This window comes from Manis javanica, chromosome 12, assembly GCF_040802235.1.
Source record: "Manis javanica isolate MJ-LG chromosome 12, MJ_LKY, whole genome shotgun sequence".
In the NCBI taxonomy this organism is placed as follows: Eukaryota; Metazoa; Chordata; class Mammalia; order Pholidota; family Manidae; genus Manis; species Manis javanica.
The window spans coordinates 19261474-19280278 of record NC_133167.1 but is presented as its reverse complement, the minus strand read 5'-3'; the positions used below and the strand labels follow the sequence as shown (position 1 = coordinate 19280278).

Genomic DNA, 18805 nt, shown 5'->3' with positions numbered 1-18805 from the left:
CAACTTATGGTTATTAGTGGCAGTGCTTATGAGTCTTTTAGTGAGACGGAACGTTCATTCAGACCTGTGTGTAGAAACTGGCCTGTTGGGAGATGAGTCTCTCCAGTTGCAGATAGGTAAAAAGGGCTTACCCAAAGGCCCTGTCAGTGTAATTCAGGACACAAGAAATTGAAATCACCTGTACCAGGGAGTGGGTGGGCTATTTAAGTGACAAGGCAAAAAAGAGTGTGCCAAACAAAATTTTAAATACTTTTATTAACTTAAAGTTAAGTTTTAAGTCAACTTTTGTTTTCTAAGTCAACTTTTGTTTTTTTTAAGTTCTAACCTTTTTTTCCTTTTTTTAAGAGAGCAAGGCAGAGGCTTTTATTTAGAGAGAAAGCGAGAGGACAGAACTCCTGGCTCAGGCCAGGAGGGGACAAGAGAGTCCCTAAGCTCTAACATTTTTATCTTAAGTACAATCTCAGGTATAATACAGTCATATAGCTGTCATTTATTAAGTGATTATAATAATTCCAATCAGTATACCAAGCATTTTACATAAATTCCTATTTAAGTCTTACTACAGCCCTCCTAGGTAGGTGCCATGAAATGTATTTTATACATTAGAAAATCAAAGTTCAGAGCTGTTAAGTAACTGGCCCAAGGTCACACAGTTAGAAGATGATAGAGACAGGTTTTGAACCAGATCTCTCTGACCCTAAAGTCTACGCCATTAATCGGTTTTCTGCCCACCAGATGGGCAAGCTCCTTTTTGAATAGTTTAATTTTTATACCTGTTTTTTTGTATTATTTTAAATGGATACACACCCTCTTAAGAGCATGGTGTTTTCCATGATGACTAAGATAAAGTGTAAACATGCACCGTATAACATAGTCATTGTTTTTAATAATATATCACATTTTTCCAAATTTTCTTAAAGGAAACTAACATTTCTGGATTGAATGAATATGAAAATTTTCATGAGGTGTTTTTTTTTTTTTTCCTCTTGTTTTGAATTGTGAATTGCTTTTCTATTTTAAACCACCAGGAGTCCTTTCAACTTGTCTTGATCGAAACTGTCAGTGTTCTGGGTGTCTAACTATAGGAAGGAAAAATATTTAGCCAGAACTTCCCCAAAGTGTCTGATTGTCCTTTGAGAAGGCATTTAGGTACCTTAGAAAAGATATCATTAACTGTTCTTTAATCAATCAAGAACTAGTACAGATTCTAATAGGACGGTAAATCTATATGAATGTAGCAAACTAAGAATGTGAAATTGTTTCCGTATTTCTTAGAAGTTGGTTTTCAAATGGGGAATGAAAGTAGAAATAGAGGGTAGTTTAATTATACGGACCTCACCTCCACACCTTTGAGACTCAGTCCTCTTGAGCCAGTGTTACTGTGAAAGTAGCATAGTCTCTTGGTTTTAGAGGTGGGAGGTTGGAAAACCATATGAGAAACATTGCCCTGTACAGCACATGGCATGTTCTTATAAATATGCCCCATGTTCAAGATGACTAGGTCAGAGAGAAATGGGCCTTGGTGGATAGATGCAAGTGGTTATGTTATTAGGAACATTTCAATATGCATTTTCTATCAGCTGTTGGTAGAGCTGCTCTGACCCCTCTGATATTCTGCTAGATAGTAATTTAGTTTTGATTTAACCAGTTTTCCTTCTTCCAGTCCTGCCCCTCTAATTAGTTCTTTGCTCTGTTCTCTTAGCAATTCATCAGTGCTCTTAAGATGAAGTCCAGGCCACTTAACTTTGTTCATAAAAGACTTCACGATCTGAAGTCTTTTTTTTTTTCCCCTTGCACTGTGGCATTTTACGTCACTCCAGACTTATTCACACTACTATCTCTGCCCAGGACTTTTGGACCCAGAATTTTCTCTTAGTTCCTACACTTCAGTTAAGTCTTGACTCAGGTGTCACTGTTTGCAGAAGCCTCCCCTGACCTCTCTTGCCCAAGTCAGATGCCTTTCCTGTGTGCTCCCGTGCACTGAGCTCTGTAATGCTGTGCCCTTGTGCTTTGTGCAGTACTGTACAGTCATACTGCACTGCAGTTAATTCCATATTTATCTAAGCCTCTCAGGATAAGACTATCATGTTCATTGTTACGTTTATAGAGCCTAGAACAGTGTTTGACATGTTCTTGGTGCTCCAATGTTTATTGTGCTGAGGTGAACTGAACCTCAGGTAATTAAGTTGTTTCCAGAACCTAGGAATGTTTTCAGTAAGAGCGTTTTGAATGGAATTTCTTAGTAATCTGCAGCAGTACGGTTGTATGTATTACTTATTTTGGATCAAAACCAATTCTTTACCTCACTTAACTCTTCTTGTAGGTCCAGAGGAAATACTTTATGGGAGATAAAGTCCTAAAGGTCTTTGCAGCAAAAGATGATCAGGTGAGTTGACAATGAGTCTTTGAGGTAGTGCCACAGAATTGAATTGTCATTTTAAGTGGGTTGTTTGGGAGCTTTTGTAGTTCAAAATGACATTAATTCTTGTAATAAAAGTGGGAAAATTCACTGGCTTTTAATTCTGAAAATGGACAAATGATCAATGAATTTGTCATAGCGTGAGCACACAAGACCTGAGGACAGAGTCCTGCAACTGGAAACCAGGTGACTATTAAAAAAAAAATCTTTTTTGAAAAAAATGTATTTAGGCATGGGGTGAAACATTCAGAAGGGTTGGGATCAGGTTGATATTTTCATTTTCATAGACGTTGAACATTTAGTGCTGGCTGTGGCATTCTGGAGATGAGCTTTATTGACCCACTGGACCACTTCCATCCCTGAGAAATCTGTCTTTTCCACCTTCCCTCACTCTGTTCTCATCTTCCCAAGAGATTCTGTTTTCAGACTAGTTTCTGCCTCGGCTAATAGCCCATGACTGTTTCATCCTACACCCACACCTACCCTCTCTGTAAATATTTTCTGTTCAGTCTCAAGTCAAAACTTGTTATCTCCTTGGAGATGTTGATCTGAACTGAAAGATTGTAATCTACTCTATCTTTAAGATATTTAAGTAGGTGCCCAAGTCCTGGAAGTATTTGCATTTGAAATTAGTAAACTGGATATAGAATTGTTTGGGGTTGGGGGAGGGAAGTGATCTAGTCCTCTTCGGTCCTCTTCTCCTCTCTTCGGAAGGGTACCTGGTTGCTGAGCTAGTGAGTGGGCATGCCATTATTCTGTCAGACAGTTAAAATTAGGAGAAGAAAATGGCTTGGCTTCCACTCTGTACTAAATGGATTCATTTGAGCACAGTAGGCATATATGAATCCTCCAATTAGAGAGTCCTAGTTTATGGATTTCTCCTGAATCAAATCCTGTTGGGAATCAAGCGGTTCTGGTATATATTGTCAGTGCAACTTACTGGCATTTTTAACTTCTTAAGTTTTAATTCCAACTTACTGTCCCTTGATACAAAGAAAATTCTGATCACTTCATGTGATGGCTGAGTCTTATCATGTGAGGACGATCTTAACACAATACTCTGTTGAGGCACATGTGATTATCTAGACATCACAGCTAAGGGCAGTCTGTGGCTTGCAAAGTTCAAATCCAGCCTCATACTGATCCTGTAGATAATAAGGTAATTTTGAGGTCACTCAAGAAAAAAAATTTAAACTACTGATGGTAAAGGGCTACTCTTTGGTGTCATTTCTTGATGTCATTGTCAAAGAATGATATTAACTAATTGGAGCTTATGAGATAATCAGGGGAATAAGGAAACCATGTCATATTGATACTGGGGTTCTTGTTTGCAAAGAATGGTACTTGGAGTAGGGTCAGGAGTTAATCCACATTCTTTGCATATGCTTTTATCTTCTCAAAGGGCAAAGAAAGCCTGCATATATGGGACCTCTGACCATTTTCCTCTCCCTGCAGCAAAACAAATCTAGCTGCAAAATCTTATTGTATTGTATACTTCCCTTGGGGCCAGGCCTCTCCATCAGGGAGTTTGTATTAAGGTCAGGCTTGTGTGCAGAAGATCAAGCGCTTCTTTTTCAGAGTCTGGGGATCAAAACGCTCCCAGTTCCTCAGTATACACATCAGCAGGGCGCCTCACTTTAGGCTTGGCGAGGTTGTTCCCATCTGGAAGAGAAAGCAGGAACAGGCATCCAGCACCTGATTCTCTACTTCCCTTATCGGGGCATCCCCCTCTCACAGCTGGGAGACAAGATGAACAACAGTTCACCCCCTCGGGCCTACTGGACTCTAGTCGCTCCTTTACCAGAATGACCGTATCCTTACTTATCCCCTACTTCCCACTAGTTAAGGGGTGCAGGGCATCAATTTTAATGGGCTTATACTGGTGTTGCCATTCCTTACTGACTTTGGGAGTTTTGACCCAGGCTGGAATCCTCTGTTCATGTGCTTCCACATGGAACACAAAGGCACGAAGTTGGTGGTAGATTTCATCAGTGCAGTGTTCGAATATCTGTCTTATACACAATTCCACCAGGGACTAGGGGTTCCTATTCCAGCTGGACTCTGACCTTCACCAGAGTGAAGGCCTCCCTAGCCCTGGGGAAACCTCCCAAACATTGAAGGGGATTGGACAGTTTGAGTCCTACTGAAGTCTGATATAGGAGGACAAGGTGCACAGCCTGGGTGAGCAGACCCATACAAGGGGTCAAGAGGCGGGGCTCGCCTCTCGAACTGCCTCCATGCTGCAGCGGAGAAAGTGGCAGAGCCCATGGAGAACTGCCTCCAGAGAGGAGGCTGTGGAATCTGGCCGGGGCCGTAAGTCAATTGGGGAGCAGGGGTGCCAGTAACAGCCATGAGGGTGGGAGCTGATGACTCTAAGATCCAGTTCCTACCACTGCTGGGGGTTATTCTACTAGTTTCCCTCTGAAGAAAGTCTGTCCTACAAGGTAAGAGGTCGGGGGTGATCTGCAATTATTGCATAAGCAGCAGCCTAGCCAGAGGTTCTCCCAGTGTCTTTGATTAAATCAGTAAGAGCCAAGATCCAAGGACCACTGTCTGCTAGTTCAGTCTGCCCTTGGAGTCCGCAGATTAGGATAGAAAAGTAGGAAGTTGGCCCTGCCGCTCCTCGACATTCCTGTCCGGAGGCAGGGGATCGAGGGGCATTAGATGCTAGGAAACTGTTCACATGAGTCTTGAGACTGGTGGCCTATGCTCACCATGTTTAAGTGACCAATGGGTGCCCAGAAAATGCCTCCAAGATTAAGTGAAAGTATTAACAAAGGTGAGAGCGAGAACGTTTGCAGCCTGCCTTGCAGTGGTGAGCATTCCGTGAAGTTAACATTTGAGTCAAAGCATAGAAAGGGAGAGTAAAGGAAGTAAGGAGGCGTCTCCCACAAGGGCCAGAGTGGTGTGAGGCAAGTTGAAAGGACAGAGAAGGCTGCTGCCTAGGATACCCATTAGGGCAGTCAGGTTCTGAGGTCAGACAAGCAGACCTTTGAGAGGCCTCTTAGGTGTAGCCTCAGCCTGGACTCTTGCAGTTGTCCACCTGATCCATCAGTCCCTTGCATCCAGGGAGAGCCAGAGAGAGAGAATCCTGGCCCCCCCCTCTTTTGACTTTCCCGGCTCCCCAGGGAGATGGGGGATCCACTGAGGGAGATATGGAACCTGTCACTCCAGATTTGAGATTGGCAGCCAGGCTAATACTATTTTAAATGTCTGAGAAAAGTCTGATGTTGTGCATCATAGACGGTGACCTGGTATAAGAAAAGTGAAAGAAAAGGAGTTTGGATGTCAAAACTCACCTCTGAAGGTATCCTGGCTAAGCCCCTAAAAGATGATACTGAGGTTCTTTTTTGTGGTGTTGAAGAATGAACTTCACAAATGGTCAGGGTAGGCAAGCAGGAGAAATGGTTTTTATTCAGAGACAGGAAAGTACAGAACTCCCAGTGCACGTTGGGAGGAGCAAGGCTGCTGCTTACGGGCTCAGGTCTTAAGGGTTTTATGCCTGTTGTATTGGTGTTAGGCAGGAAAATAGATGTGCACAGGGTGGAGAGAGAATTAAGGCCAGTAAAGCCCACTACAAGGGATTCAAAGAATTAACAGTTGAAACTAGAAACCCAGAAAAGACTCAGAATTAATGAGTTAATCAGTTAAAGCTCCGAAAGGCCAGGAGCAGCTTGGCCTGGAATGTTTGAATATTCCCCCAGATAAAGAAAAATATCTGAGCACAGCCCATGTCTTCATCGTGTCAATTAGATCATGCCATTGTAAGATTTACTTTAGCCTGCTAAAAGGCCAGTTGTAAACAGCACAATAAAGACAGGAAAAATTCCATCTTAAAGCGAAAATAGCATTTTAAAACCCAAGAAGTTAAGAAGTTTCTTAACATAGTCTTTAGCAAACAGACAATAACTCAGCCCACCTTGGACGCAGGGCAAGCGGTCTTGACTGATAGGCTCCCAGGCCAGGAAGTTGCTCTCCTGGGAAGGAATCAGAACTGTAAATTTCCTGTGTTAAGATAATTTTGTAGAATTACCCTGAGGATTAATAGGAGAAAAAACTTAATGTCTCATCAAAGATAAACATCTTGAGACCACTAACAAGTTTGCACCCCTAGCCCTTTGTCACATTCCTGAAAAAACCCTTAAAAGGGGGAACCCCAACCTTTCAGTGCGTACCTCTCTTGGAGGTCGCCTGCACTTTCTAAGTCCGTTAACTTTTTCCCAATCTTTCAGCGTGCTTCTCTCTCTCTCTGAGGTAGTCCACACTCCCCTTTCTCTGAGTATGCACTTTCTCTCTTTAAATAAAACTTAAGCCTTGTAGGGTGCCTCTTGTCCCTGAGGTCGCCTGTACTTTTTCTCTTTAAGTAACTTTAAATAAAACTTTTACTCTGCTTCACTGTGTCTCTACCCTTCAATTCTTTGTTGGTGGGGTGGGGACAAGAATCAAGAAAAATAAACATTGGCAAGGGAGGTAAGCTGTCTGTTGTCTATAGGCTTCAGAATGCTAGCTCTGCTTTCACTAAGCTATTTTAAACTCCTTTTATTTTAAACTCCTGTGTCTCCATGGCTATGGACAGCAAACTGTTCCATATCATTGGGCTTTGGGTGGAATTTCCCTATACATTGTTTCAACCACAAGTATCCCATTTTTCTTTACATTCCTCAGCAAGGTTTTGTTCTTTTCCATGGGCCTGTATCCTACTCTAACTGGACAGGGGCTGCCTTCTGTCACTTCCCTGTCTCAGTGTGAAGACTTCCAGTAAAAGATCGCATGGAGGAGACTTGTGTAGGCAGGAAGGGTAGGAGGGATGACCGATATAGTGGCTGTCTTCATACATTTAGTGGATTATCACATGGAACAGCAATTAAAGTAGGCTTCCTACCAGAGTCCACTGGAACCAACAAGTGATGGTTTTGTTCAAGATGGAGATTTATTTTGTCAGCAAGGATTACTATTGCCAAATGGATTGGTTTCTTGTGGGGTAGTCAGATCCCCATTCCTGTAAGTTTCTAAGCAGAGTCTTTATTTCCACCAGTCAGATTTTGGGGAGAGAAATTCATCATGTGACTTGTTAAGCTAGATGAATACTGTGGTTTTTCAATGTACATATTCTATGATCTTGTGAATAATTCCTTTTTAAAATGTTTCCTCTGGTCATTAGCATAAATTATTTTGAATAGAGAATCTTTATATGTGCTGATTTGCACTGTGTTTGAAAGAGAAAGGAAAGGAAGCTTTAGTTGAGTTTCTCACAGACGTTATGTTGTCATTCATGACCTCATCCTTCCCTACTTTAACATCCAATTGGTCCTATCAAATAGGATATACACATATTGAATAGAATATATACATATTGTATTGGTACATATCCCATTTCTGCTGGTAAGGAATGTATTAGCTCAATGAGATCAGGGACTCGTCTTTGTTTTCTTCTAGGGCCTAAGATGTGCCTGGCAAAGAGTAGGCACTAAGTAAATATTCCTTGAATCGAACTGAAAGGTAATGAATCTGTCGTGAAATCTAGAGAGGATTTTGATGGCAAGGTATTGAGGTGACAGGTTTTTAGTGGAGGAAATGGAAATATGCATAGCTAACTTTGATAAAGGTTATAGCACTGAGAAGAGTACAAAGTGTTTGGGGAGTTAGAGAGGAGAGCTAAGGCAAATCTGAAATGGAGGGATGTCAGTTCACTGAGCGTTGTTGATAGGTTAGAAGTTAGAGAGCCAGAGATTTGAAGAGGGCATTCTAGCCAAAAGGAAAGCATATAAGCAAAAAGCTACAGAGAAGGGAAAGTACAAGGCTTGTCCAGAGATAATGATCAGCTCACTGAAGCTGGAATACTAGAACTGTGGGAAGTTTTTATGGAAGGGAGTAACATGATCAACTCTGTGAACAGAGGAGACAGTGATGGAAGAGAACAGATAAGTCTGAGAGAGGGCACAGAGGTAGAACTGGAAGCGTTTGGCGAACACTTGAAGGTGAAGATTGAGTAAGGTGGCATTATCAAAGACTTTGGGGCTTTTTACTTGGTTGACTGGGAGGTGATATTCATGGAAGTAGGGAGTACAGGGGGAGATTAGCGGAAAAATAGCAAATTTAGTTTGAGTCATGAACAGTTTGAGATACTTGAGGTTTAACCATATGGGATATCCACCAGCTAGTAGGCAGTGTAAGTCTAGGTCTTAGGAGAGTTTTAAACCCAAATAAACAGATTTTTGATTCATCAGCTCATGGGACTAGATATAATACCTAAATAGAGTTTTAGAATGAGAGGCGGGGAGAGATTCAAGAGCAGAATTTCAAGATTATTTAGAAGAGAAAAGTTAGAGGAGGAAAGGCCCACAAAATAGAATGATCAGGGGAGAGTGTTGTTCTGAAGCTGGAGGAGGAGGACATATAGCGGAAGGGCGACGGTCAGTCGCTACTGAAGGTCAAACAAATAGAGTGAGGACCAAGGATCGGCAGTAGGACACCCTGGGTTACCTCAAGGTAATCTCAGTAAGGCGGGAGTCAGTCTTGGACTAGAGTGAAGAGTAATTGTGTTCTGAGCAGTGAAAACAGCAAGGCTATCATTTTATGAAATTGAGAGGTGAAGGGAAAGAAAGATATAGATAGTAAGTTACGGAAAGAGAGGGACAAAGAAACCTTTTGTTTGGGAAGGTTGAGATTTGCATTTATTGAGAGGGTCAGGGAATGAATTCAGAAAAAGAGGATTGACGCAATAAGAGGATTTAGTAAAGTTCCGGAAGAGGTACAATAAATGTTAACAAATGCAAATGTATAATGGTGGCCTTGAAGTGGGTAGAGGGTCACTTAAAAAAAAATCTGAAACAGGAAGAAAGTGGATAGCGATCTTTTAAGTATTTAGTTCTGTTGTGAAAATTCTCGCTTGTTGGGTGTGTGTTAATGCTTGCACCTTCCTTACTAGGCAGCAGCAGTCGCACTTTCCTCCCTTGTTCACGCTTTGGATGAATTAGACATGGTGGCCATAGTTCGATATGCTTATGACAAAAGAACTAACCCTCAAGTCGGCGTGGCTTTTCCTTTTATCAAGGACACCTATGAGGTAAAACCATTTTATGCATATTAATTTTTTCCCCTTCGGTTCCTGTATTCTCAACAGTGCTTCTCAACTGTTGATGTGTCTGGGAATTTCTTGGGGGTCTTGTTAAAATGCAGATTCCGATTCTCTAGGTCTGGAGTGGGGCCTGAGCTTCTGCATTTCTCACGAACTCCCAAGTCATGCAGATGCGTCTTGTCCATGAACCACACTTTAAGTTGCAGTGAGAGAACATGGATTATGAAAGTATGCAAGGAGATTTTTATTAAATAGAATCAGTAAAGGTTAACCATGGCCTTGTTTGCCCAGTCCAGTGACCTTCTCTCACTTCCCATCCTTGACTTCTGAAAACCTCATGGGAATAGAGATTACCTCTGTTTTTATTAATGAGAACTATGGATAAAGATTGAGGATGTGATTTTTTGTGTGTGTAATCCTTGAAAATTTTAGTGTATTTAGGGCTCTCCTATTTAAAACACAGATCTAGATTCCTTACCATTTCCTATTTCTCAGAAAACTCAATTGTGGTAGAATTACAGAATTAGAAGACAAGGCAAATATCTTGACTTCCAGGTCACCTTCCAGTCATCTTGACTCTTCCCATTTATTGTCCTTGTCATGCGTTTTGCAAATGTGCTTTCGTACTCTGTGTTTTAAGTATTTTTTTCATGTTTAATATTTTTTGTGCTGTTCTCAGTTGTGTACAGCTAATAACAGAAATCAAAACACTTTACTTTCCTTGTACCAGACTTGAGCTGTCTGATTTTTGAAACACTTTTGTTGTGCCACTTGCACAGCATTTGAGACTGTTTAATATTTTCCCACTGATTTCGTTGTTTCTACTTTTGCCTCTCTTCTTTCTCATTAGTGTTTAATGTATGTGCAGCTGCCTTTCATGGAAGACTTGCGGCAGTACATGTTTTCCTCCTTGAAAAATAATAAGAAATATACTCCCACAGGTGAGTTTATTTCTATTTTGCTCACTAATTGGTTCTAAACATGACTGTTCTTGAGAAAGCACCTGTCTGCAATCACTGGTTGCTCCAGGACTTCACAGGTGGCATTAGTTAGACTGCAGGCATGCTGGTACACAATAATGGTGAAGATGATTCATAGTGTGTGTTTCCAGGAGTAGGGATTGGTTTGCCCAGAGATCTCCAAACAATTTCTAGTTTTCCCCTTCTGACTTTGAGCTTGTATCTAGGGAGCAGCTTGCTGGAAATGGATGTACATCTCATTGTAAACAGAAGGTTTGCCCCCTCTTCTATAGTGAATTGACACACAGTATCAAACCTATGATACTTTAGTGTCCTGTGTAAAATATATGATGTAACTTTGAACAAAAAAGTGACAATGCAGGAGATTAAATTTTCTCTTTGCCCTTTCTTTGTAGTTTACAGTAACAGCCCAAGTCTCATTGTTCCTTATTTCTAGGAGTTACTTTGAGCTTGATGAGAAAAGGCCTTTATTAAGTAAACATCTGGTGGCTGCAAATGTCAGGGTGCTACATAGAATGATTCTTACAGATGCAGAGCCTGTCTTTCAGAGAGATCAGTTGTAATAAGTATAGTAGTGGATCAAATGTAGAGAACATAGCAAAAAGAACACAAAGTGATGAGTAGCTGTTTTAGTCTGCAAGTTTAAATCTGTGTCAGTGTAGGTTTAGGGAATTATGAAGTGAATCTCAGAATTGGGTTCTCTCTGTATATTTTTCTTAGACCTTTTGGGAGCAGTGTGCAGTAGAGAAGCCAAGAATCAAGTGGGCCCGTAGGGCTTGCATCTTCTACAAATGAGTCTTTCTGTGTCATGGTGGAGCCAGGCATGGACAGGAATGTATAGAAGCCACCACTGTGTTACAATATTCTGTCTCTACCTCTTGCTAATTCCAAACTTTAAATGAGTAGAATATATAAAAAAGAGAACTTTGTTGAGAAATTACACATGTAAGTCATTCAGTCAGGACTTAAAATATTAAATATCTTTCAATCTGATGATTTATTTTGTGACAGTTAACATATTTTTATTTGCATTTTCTCCACTGGAAAAATGGATCATTAAAATTGTTTGGCATGTTTTCCAAGTAGACACGGTTTATAGGGGGGTGCAGTTCCAGAGTGATCTGCCCTGATACTAGCTTTTCTAGCAGATAAGAAGGACTGAATGTTCACACACAAAGGTACCACCTCCTACCTATTGCCAGGTGGACCATGCAGTAGTCAACTTAAGATGGTGATAGTTATGCCAGTGCCTGAAACGTCTGCTGAAAAGAACGAAAATGGGATAGAAACATTTCCCGATAAGTACCTGTGGGCTCTTCCCTTCTGTAGTAGCTGTACGAAAGGGATATTTGAAAAGGTGAAGAGTAGAAGCACAATGGGCTTCTTAGGAACTGCTTTCTCTTTTCTACCTTATGCCTAATGATTATGAATGATCCAGAAATAGCACTTCAGCTTTTGACAACTAAATTGCTATGTGAATCAGCAGAATGAAAGCTACACATGGTCATGTAGGTAGAAGCATTTTGGGGAGAGTGGCCTTTAATCCACATGCTTTGGGCTGTGCCATTTCTGTTGACTTGGTAGACTTTCATTTACTTGGTTTCTGTTAGGTGTTAGGGACATAAACAAGAAGATGTTGTTTCTGCTGTTAAGGATCCTTAGAGTTTGAATGGAGTGGGCTAAGACATATATAGGTGTGCATATGTACAGGGTGTGATTACTGCTGCAGGGTTTATGAGATGAAAGAGCTCATTCTGACTTGGAGAGACTGTGAAGGAATCTGCTGACTCTGGTCCAGTGGTGGGTTGCTAAGTTGGTACACCTGGTACAGGTTACAATGAATCCTCATAAAGCTTATGCTCCATTACCAAAGGAGTTTTCTTCTCCTTTTGTGGTTTTTTTAATGTTTTTCTCCTTTAGCTAGTTGCTGATTTTCTTTAATATTAACTCATTGAGTACTGAATATTCTGTTAGGTTTTGTATGACTGTGGTGTATCCTCCAGAACAAATTTTTTGCTTTTGATAATGATATTACATTGCAAAAGTTCACTGAATGGTAGAGCTGGAAGGACCTAAGAGACTAGCTACGCTAAACAGCTCTTTTTACACATGAGAAAACTTGAGACATAGGTTAAATGGCTTGCATAACTAATATTTTTGGCAGAGCCAGGACTGTACAACCTGCCAGTAATATCTGTGAATATCTGTGAATGGAAAACATTTGTTTTTATGGAGAATAATGGAGGTAGTATTTTTTTTTGTTTTGCTGCTCTGTTTATCCCTGTTTCAGAGGCTCAGTTGAATGCTGTTGATGCTTTGATTGACTCCATGAGCTTGGTAAAGAAAGATGAAGAGGAGAACATCATTGAAGACTTGTTTCCAACCACCAAAATTCCAAATCCTCAATTTCAGAGATTATTTCAGGTGAGAGAAGGAAGATGAGCCAGTCATATTTTTTTTAATGGAAGAGAATCTAGTGTAAACTTAGGGTAATTGGTCTGTCTCAAATAGATGTCTTTATCCTCTGAGGGTCTCTGTTGCTTTATTTAATGGAAGAACAATACCTTCCTCTTCCAGCTAAAAAAGATAAAAATAGTCTGAGCTTTTAGAAAGAAAGAAGCAAAATTAGGATGCTTCTTCATTTTTTTTTTTCCTAGAGGAAGGCTAGTTTTGTTCTGTTGGCTTTTTTTTTTAAAGAAGGGCTAAGAAAAAGCAGATTCTTCTTTTATGCCTTTTCCGTACTTTTCTCCCATATTTTATATGAACGAGACTTTTCTTTGTCTAAATATTTAAAGAATAGAAGAGTTTCTATGAACTATATAATAATATAACTGCTATTGAGGAAAAGTGCTTCAGTGCCATCTTGTCAAGAATTTCACAAAGGTAGCATAGAGCTCAGTTAAAGAGGGTATAGTGTGAAATTATTAAAAAGTAACTAAAACACAGAAGGCTATAAAATAGGTATTTGGAATCTTGAGCCAAAGGAATTGGAAGGTGAGGTTGCATTTAGGGAAACTGAGGAAGCTGACAGGAGAGCCGACTTATGCTGAGGCTGGGGAGGGATACTCTAGTCCAGGATTAAGGTGGTGACAGTAGGACATGGCCTTCTCTCAACCTCACAGAGGTGAAAAAAACCACAAGCAGCATTTCTAGGCAAACTCTTCTCCCAGAGGAGGAGGGCCTTCTCCTGCTGGGGGTGAGGGTGGGTGGGGAGTTTGTGATGGAGTGACCATTGCTTGTCTGTCTGATCACTTCTTAAGGCTTCCTTAACTAATTCAAGCCCATATTAGGGCCTGTTGTAATTGTGAGGGTTTTTCTACTTAAAAGAAATTGGTTTTTTTGATGCTTGTAATTCCTTAAGTAGTGAAAAAAAACTATTAGTGCTAGAACTAGAAATATAAAGGTGAACATGTAAAGGCCTGACTCAATGACTATTTTGTATTCTTAAAGTAATCAGGTATAAATTAACTTGTGTAAAGTCTTTTGGTATTTTTGATAAGTGGACTACAAGACCTAAAGATCTTTGCCATTTGTAGGGAAGGAAGGAGTCAGACCAGTGGGCAAAAGCTTACAGAAAGCTTGCAGTTGGTCACTATGGAGAAAAAGTACTTGGCAGATTTATCTTCAGTAAATGTTTTTTGGATTTACAAACAGACACAAGCCATAAACTCAGGTGTTGTTCTCTCTTAAAGCTGAAAAGCACTGGCCACTTTGATTTTTACAGCTTACTTTGTTTTCTTTATGGGGGAGAGATTTTAATATGAATTACCTATATAAAGAAGTATCATTGCTAGGGCCATTATAAATTGAAGGATTTTGTTAGCAGATAGGTGACATTTTTTAGAAAAAGTTCTAATGGTGACAAGATGGATTGGAGACCAGTTAGAAAAACTGCAGTGGTTCACATGCAGACTTGGGTTAAAGCAGTGACAGAGAGATTGGAGAGGAGAAAACTTAGAAGGTAGAGTAGAAAAGACCTACAGGATTAGGTGAGAAATAGGAATTAAAGTTGACAAGATCCTAGCTTGTATGACTGGATGGATGGTGTCACCATTAACTGTGATAAGGAATATAGAATGAATAGGCAGAAAAGGTAATTCATCTGTTTTTGCAAGTGTTAAGTTTGAGATACCTGTTGGTGATCCCAGTATAGACACTCAGTGGGAGGTTGGAAATAGGGTTGCAGAGCCACAGAGAGAATTCAGGACCAAATGTATAGATTTGAGAGTCCTCATTCAGGTAGAAACACATGTGAACAAGATCACCCTAGAGACTGTGTTGTGTGAGGGGAAGACCAGAGTCCTGAAAAACCAGTGCGCAAGTGAGAGAGTAGAGATAGACAGAAAAGGAGGAGCTGCTAAGAAGCAAAACAGTATGTTCCTCCCAACCTGCAGAACAGTCAGAGGGGCAGAAGGAATGAAAAGAGACCATGCCTTGGCTGAGGGCACAGAAAGAAAAGAGTGGCCAGCAGGAGAGAATCATGTGCCAGACGTTGCCCGTGGGTCAGTGAAGGTGAGCATCCCCAAGGGTCTTTGGGGTTTGTAGTGAAGGCTTTGGTGACTTTGAGGGCCCAGGGGCAGGAGAGTAATGGGGTCAGAACCAGATTACAAAGCTTCAGGGGAAAGCCTTACTGATGAAGGGGAAGAGAGACAGGACATGTAAGCTGCAGGAGGATGGGAGATCCAGGAGGACTTTCTTTTTCTTTCCATGTGAAATATTTATAGCTGAGGGTAAATGAGCGTGAGTAGGGGAAGAAGGACGGAGAGATTGAGAATCAATTTGTTGGTAAGAGATGCTGAAAAATACATCTTTTGTCAAGTGTACAGTTGAAACTGCCTTTTAAATAACTGACACAATGTTGCTAAAATCAACATATTAGTAACCTAGGGGCTAGCCATGTGTTTCTCCTTCAGTTTTTCCTTTAGTCTTTTTCAAATTGTAAAAATCATGTCAAGAAATAACTGTTTAAAACAGAAATGAGTAGATTGAGGATCAGCTTTTCAGCTACTAAAAAGTGTCATTTTCTCTTAACCTCATCTGTTCAGTCATTTGGGATTTTGGGATTGAATGAATTTTATAAGTATCCTATTCAGCTTTATCTAAAATGTGACTTTTGAGAAAACATGTGAGATTGATGCTTTAGGACATCTCTTGTGGGTCCTTTATGACTGATGGATGATGACACTACTTGAAAGAATTGCCTAGAGTTCATATTGGAAATCTGGTATGTTTTTCAGTAGAGGGGCTGGGGAGGATATTTGTCCATTGTTTGTTCTAGGTCTTTAAAAAAAAAAAAACTTGAATATCACAGATAGAAACTTCAGGGTGTGTGAAAGGTAGCCTGCTATGTTGGGTGTTGTATTACTGCTTATGTCTATAGTGCTTTCTGAGTTGCTGTAGATATTTTAATGACCTGAGGGAGGGCATTGTGAATTAAGAATTATGAACAAATAAAAAAGGTCAAGGATAGAGTCACAGGGTTTGGGGTCATTTTGGTTTCCCCTTTTGATTCACATTAAACAGGCCTGATGTTATTGATGCTCAATGGAAAGTCGAGTAATTAGGAAAAACAGGAGCCAGACTCTGAAACGAAAGAACACATATGGAGAAGGGAGACTGATTGGTGTATTGAAATAAGGGAGCAGCATGTGAAAGTTCTAGAGGAAATTGGTACTTACTTCCTACCATAGGGTTTTCTGAATTTGTAGGACATCAACTCAGATGATATTTACTATTTAAGCCTAAGTATCTTTTATTTTCTTAGAATGGAGACTTCACCCTTGCATTTTCTACAGGGTAGGAAAACAAGCCATGATGTAGTATAAACCATATGCCTTGTGATATGGAACAGTATTTTGAAACTGCAGGAGCTATTCACATTTACTTATGAGTATGTTGTTTAAAGGTGGGAATGGTAGGAACCTTGTTCTCCATCCTAATTTTGAAATTATTCTGTAACAAGGGAAGGAAAACATCAATTGTTAGTTTTATTTTTTCTCTCTGTCTTTTTTTTGATGGTACTTCATCTCATCGCTTACCTTTCTACACTCATTTTGAAGTATTTACTGTTCTGGGAAGGTACCAGTACTGCCAAGGCCTGGCTTAGTAGACTGAAAGCGGTATGGGTGATTGAGTAGAAGTGGCTTGCTGTCCAGATTGTCTCTCGCGTGAGCAAGGAGAACCTGCCCTGGCCTTGATCCTGGCCACACTCTTCATGCTGCTTCCCAACATTTCTGTCAACAATGAGAGTAAAACACTTTATTCCTTCAGCCAATACCGACTGGGTACTTATTATGTGCCAGGCACTATTTTCAGTACTTGGAATTCAGCAGTAAATAAGAAACAAGATCTCTACTTTCAAGGGGGATGGTTAGATAATGAACAAGTAAGCTGAAAAAATGGATTTAAATTTTTTTAGATAATGATGAATGCTGTAAAAAATACAATACAAGAGTCATGATAGAAAATGGCTGGGTGGTAGGATGGGGGGGGGAGCTCCTTTAGTAGTGTCAGGGAAAGCCTCTGTAAGGGGATCGTATTTGAGCAAAGAGCAGAAGAATAGAAAGGGTCAACTCAGCTGAAATCTGGGCAAAGGCAAAAGAGGCAGAGGAAGCATTAAAAACAGTACCCAAAGGCTGGAATGCGCTCGGCATGTGAGAGAAGCAGGAAGTGCCTGGTCTGGCTGGGTTGTGAGGAGGAGGAAGGCACGCAGGGACCACCTTACAGCCTGTGCTAAGGAGCTCGTTCTACGATGGCTTTAGCTACAGGAGAACAGTGAGAGTAGATGCAGCAAGACCAGTTTGAAGGTGGTTGTGGTAGCTTACAAGAGAGGTGATGGTGTCTGGGCAAGAGTGGTGGTGGAGGTGGACAGAAGCTAACAGACTGGTGGAGAGCAGCCCCAACTCAGCACTCCAAGGAGATCTGGGACGGACCCATAGTCTCCCCGATTTCTTCCTGGGGTGCACTGAGCCTGGGCAGCTCCCCTCTAGGCACATGTTTCATCCTCCACACATTGTTTGCTAAACTGTATGTTGAAAGGAGGTAAAAGGATTATAACCAAAGAGTTATAATCCCAGATGGTTAGGGGCTATGGAATTAAGTGTTTTAGGGAACCTCATATATTCTCCAAGTAATTAAAGCAGCAGCCTCTCGTTATACGATGAGGCTCTTTTCCAGGAGGTCTCCAGCTGTCACTGCTGCCAAGCTTGGATCTGTTTTACAGCTGGTTTTAGACATGACCAGTGTCCTGCTAACTAAGGTGTTCTGGGCCTCCCCTTCTTGTTCTCTTTTACATACGGTAGGAACCATAAAGCACTTCCAAACTGAAGACCAAGAATCCCTGATCAGAAAAGTATAATGAAGATGTATATGATGTCCACATCTGCATTTTAAAATCCTTATGCCTTTTCCACAGTGTTTGCTGCACAGAGCTTTACATCCCCAGGAGCCTCTGCCCCCAATTCCGCAGCACATTGTGAATATGCTAGATCCTCCCTCTGAGGTGACAGTAAACTGTCAGGCTCCACTCTCTGAAATAAAGACCCTTTTCCCTCTGACTGAAGCCATCAAGAAAAAGGATCAAGTGACTGCTCAGAACATTTTCCCAGACAAGTAAGTACTCAGTGTAGTTGCATTTGATTTTGGAGTACATGGGATGGGTGGTAGTCTTAGAGGGGCTCTGGAATGAAGGTTTGCATGTGGGTTTGTGGAATTGCAAAGGTGGGAGGAAGAAACCTTTTATTTGGTCCTTGCACTGATAATAGTGGTTTCTCTTTCATGTGCATTGTAGATATATTTTGTCCTTGCTGTTCACCTGGAATTTAGAGCTACCTTCTGGGTTGTTGACTTTGATCATCAGGTTCTTGGTGACTTCTATGTAGGAAGACTGTATAGTTTTTGAATGTTGAAGACTAAATTTTACCATTTCTTCAAGTAGAATGCTGGGGATAAGAGGAGAGGGGTGAAGGTCGGAAGGTATTTTGGTCAGGAGGTAGACATCAGGAGAGTATCTTGAGATTTTTGGAGGGAAAGGAAAGGAGAATGAAAAACCTGACCCTTTAGTAGCTGTGCTGTTACTGGGTTGATGCCACACCTGGTTATACAGTTAGTGAGGTATGTGTAGTTGAAGGATTGCAAAATGCTTTTCATATAATCCTTAAGTCAAATTAAGCTTTTAGGTAGCTATGAAGTTTCTCTCCCTCATGGATTCTATCTAGAATCTGTATCAATTTCCATTCCAAGCAAAACAAAAACCATATGAAATTGCTCATGATTATCTAGAATCATTTGGGTGAATAACTGATTTTACCAGGCTTATGTTTGCTTGTT

General features: G+C 40.7%; 1 protein-coding gene across 2 annotated transcripts in view; it reads left to right on the top strand.

Moving 5' to 3' along the window:
- Positions 1-18805, top strand: part of XRCC5 (X-ray repair cross complementing 5) — a 92646-nt gene that overhangs the window by 20376 nt on the left and 53465 nt on the right. For both annotated transcript variants that reach the window (XM_037016439.2, XM_037016440.2), the window contains 5 exons: positions 2324-2386; positions 9348-9485; positions 10348-10438; positions 12768-12901; positions 17892-18088. In XM_037016439.2, the coding sequence (XP_036872334.1) occupies positions 2324-2386; positions 9348-9485; positions 10348-10438; positions 12768-12901; positions 17892-18088 (623 nt within the window). The remainder of the gene's footprint in view (positions 1-2323; positions 2387-9347; positions 9486-10347; positions 10439-12767; positions 12902-17891; positions 18089-18805) is intronic.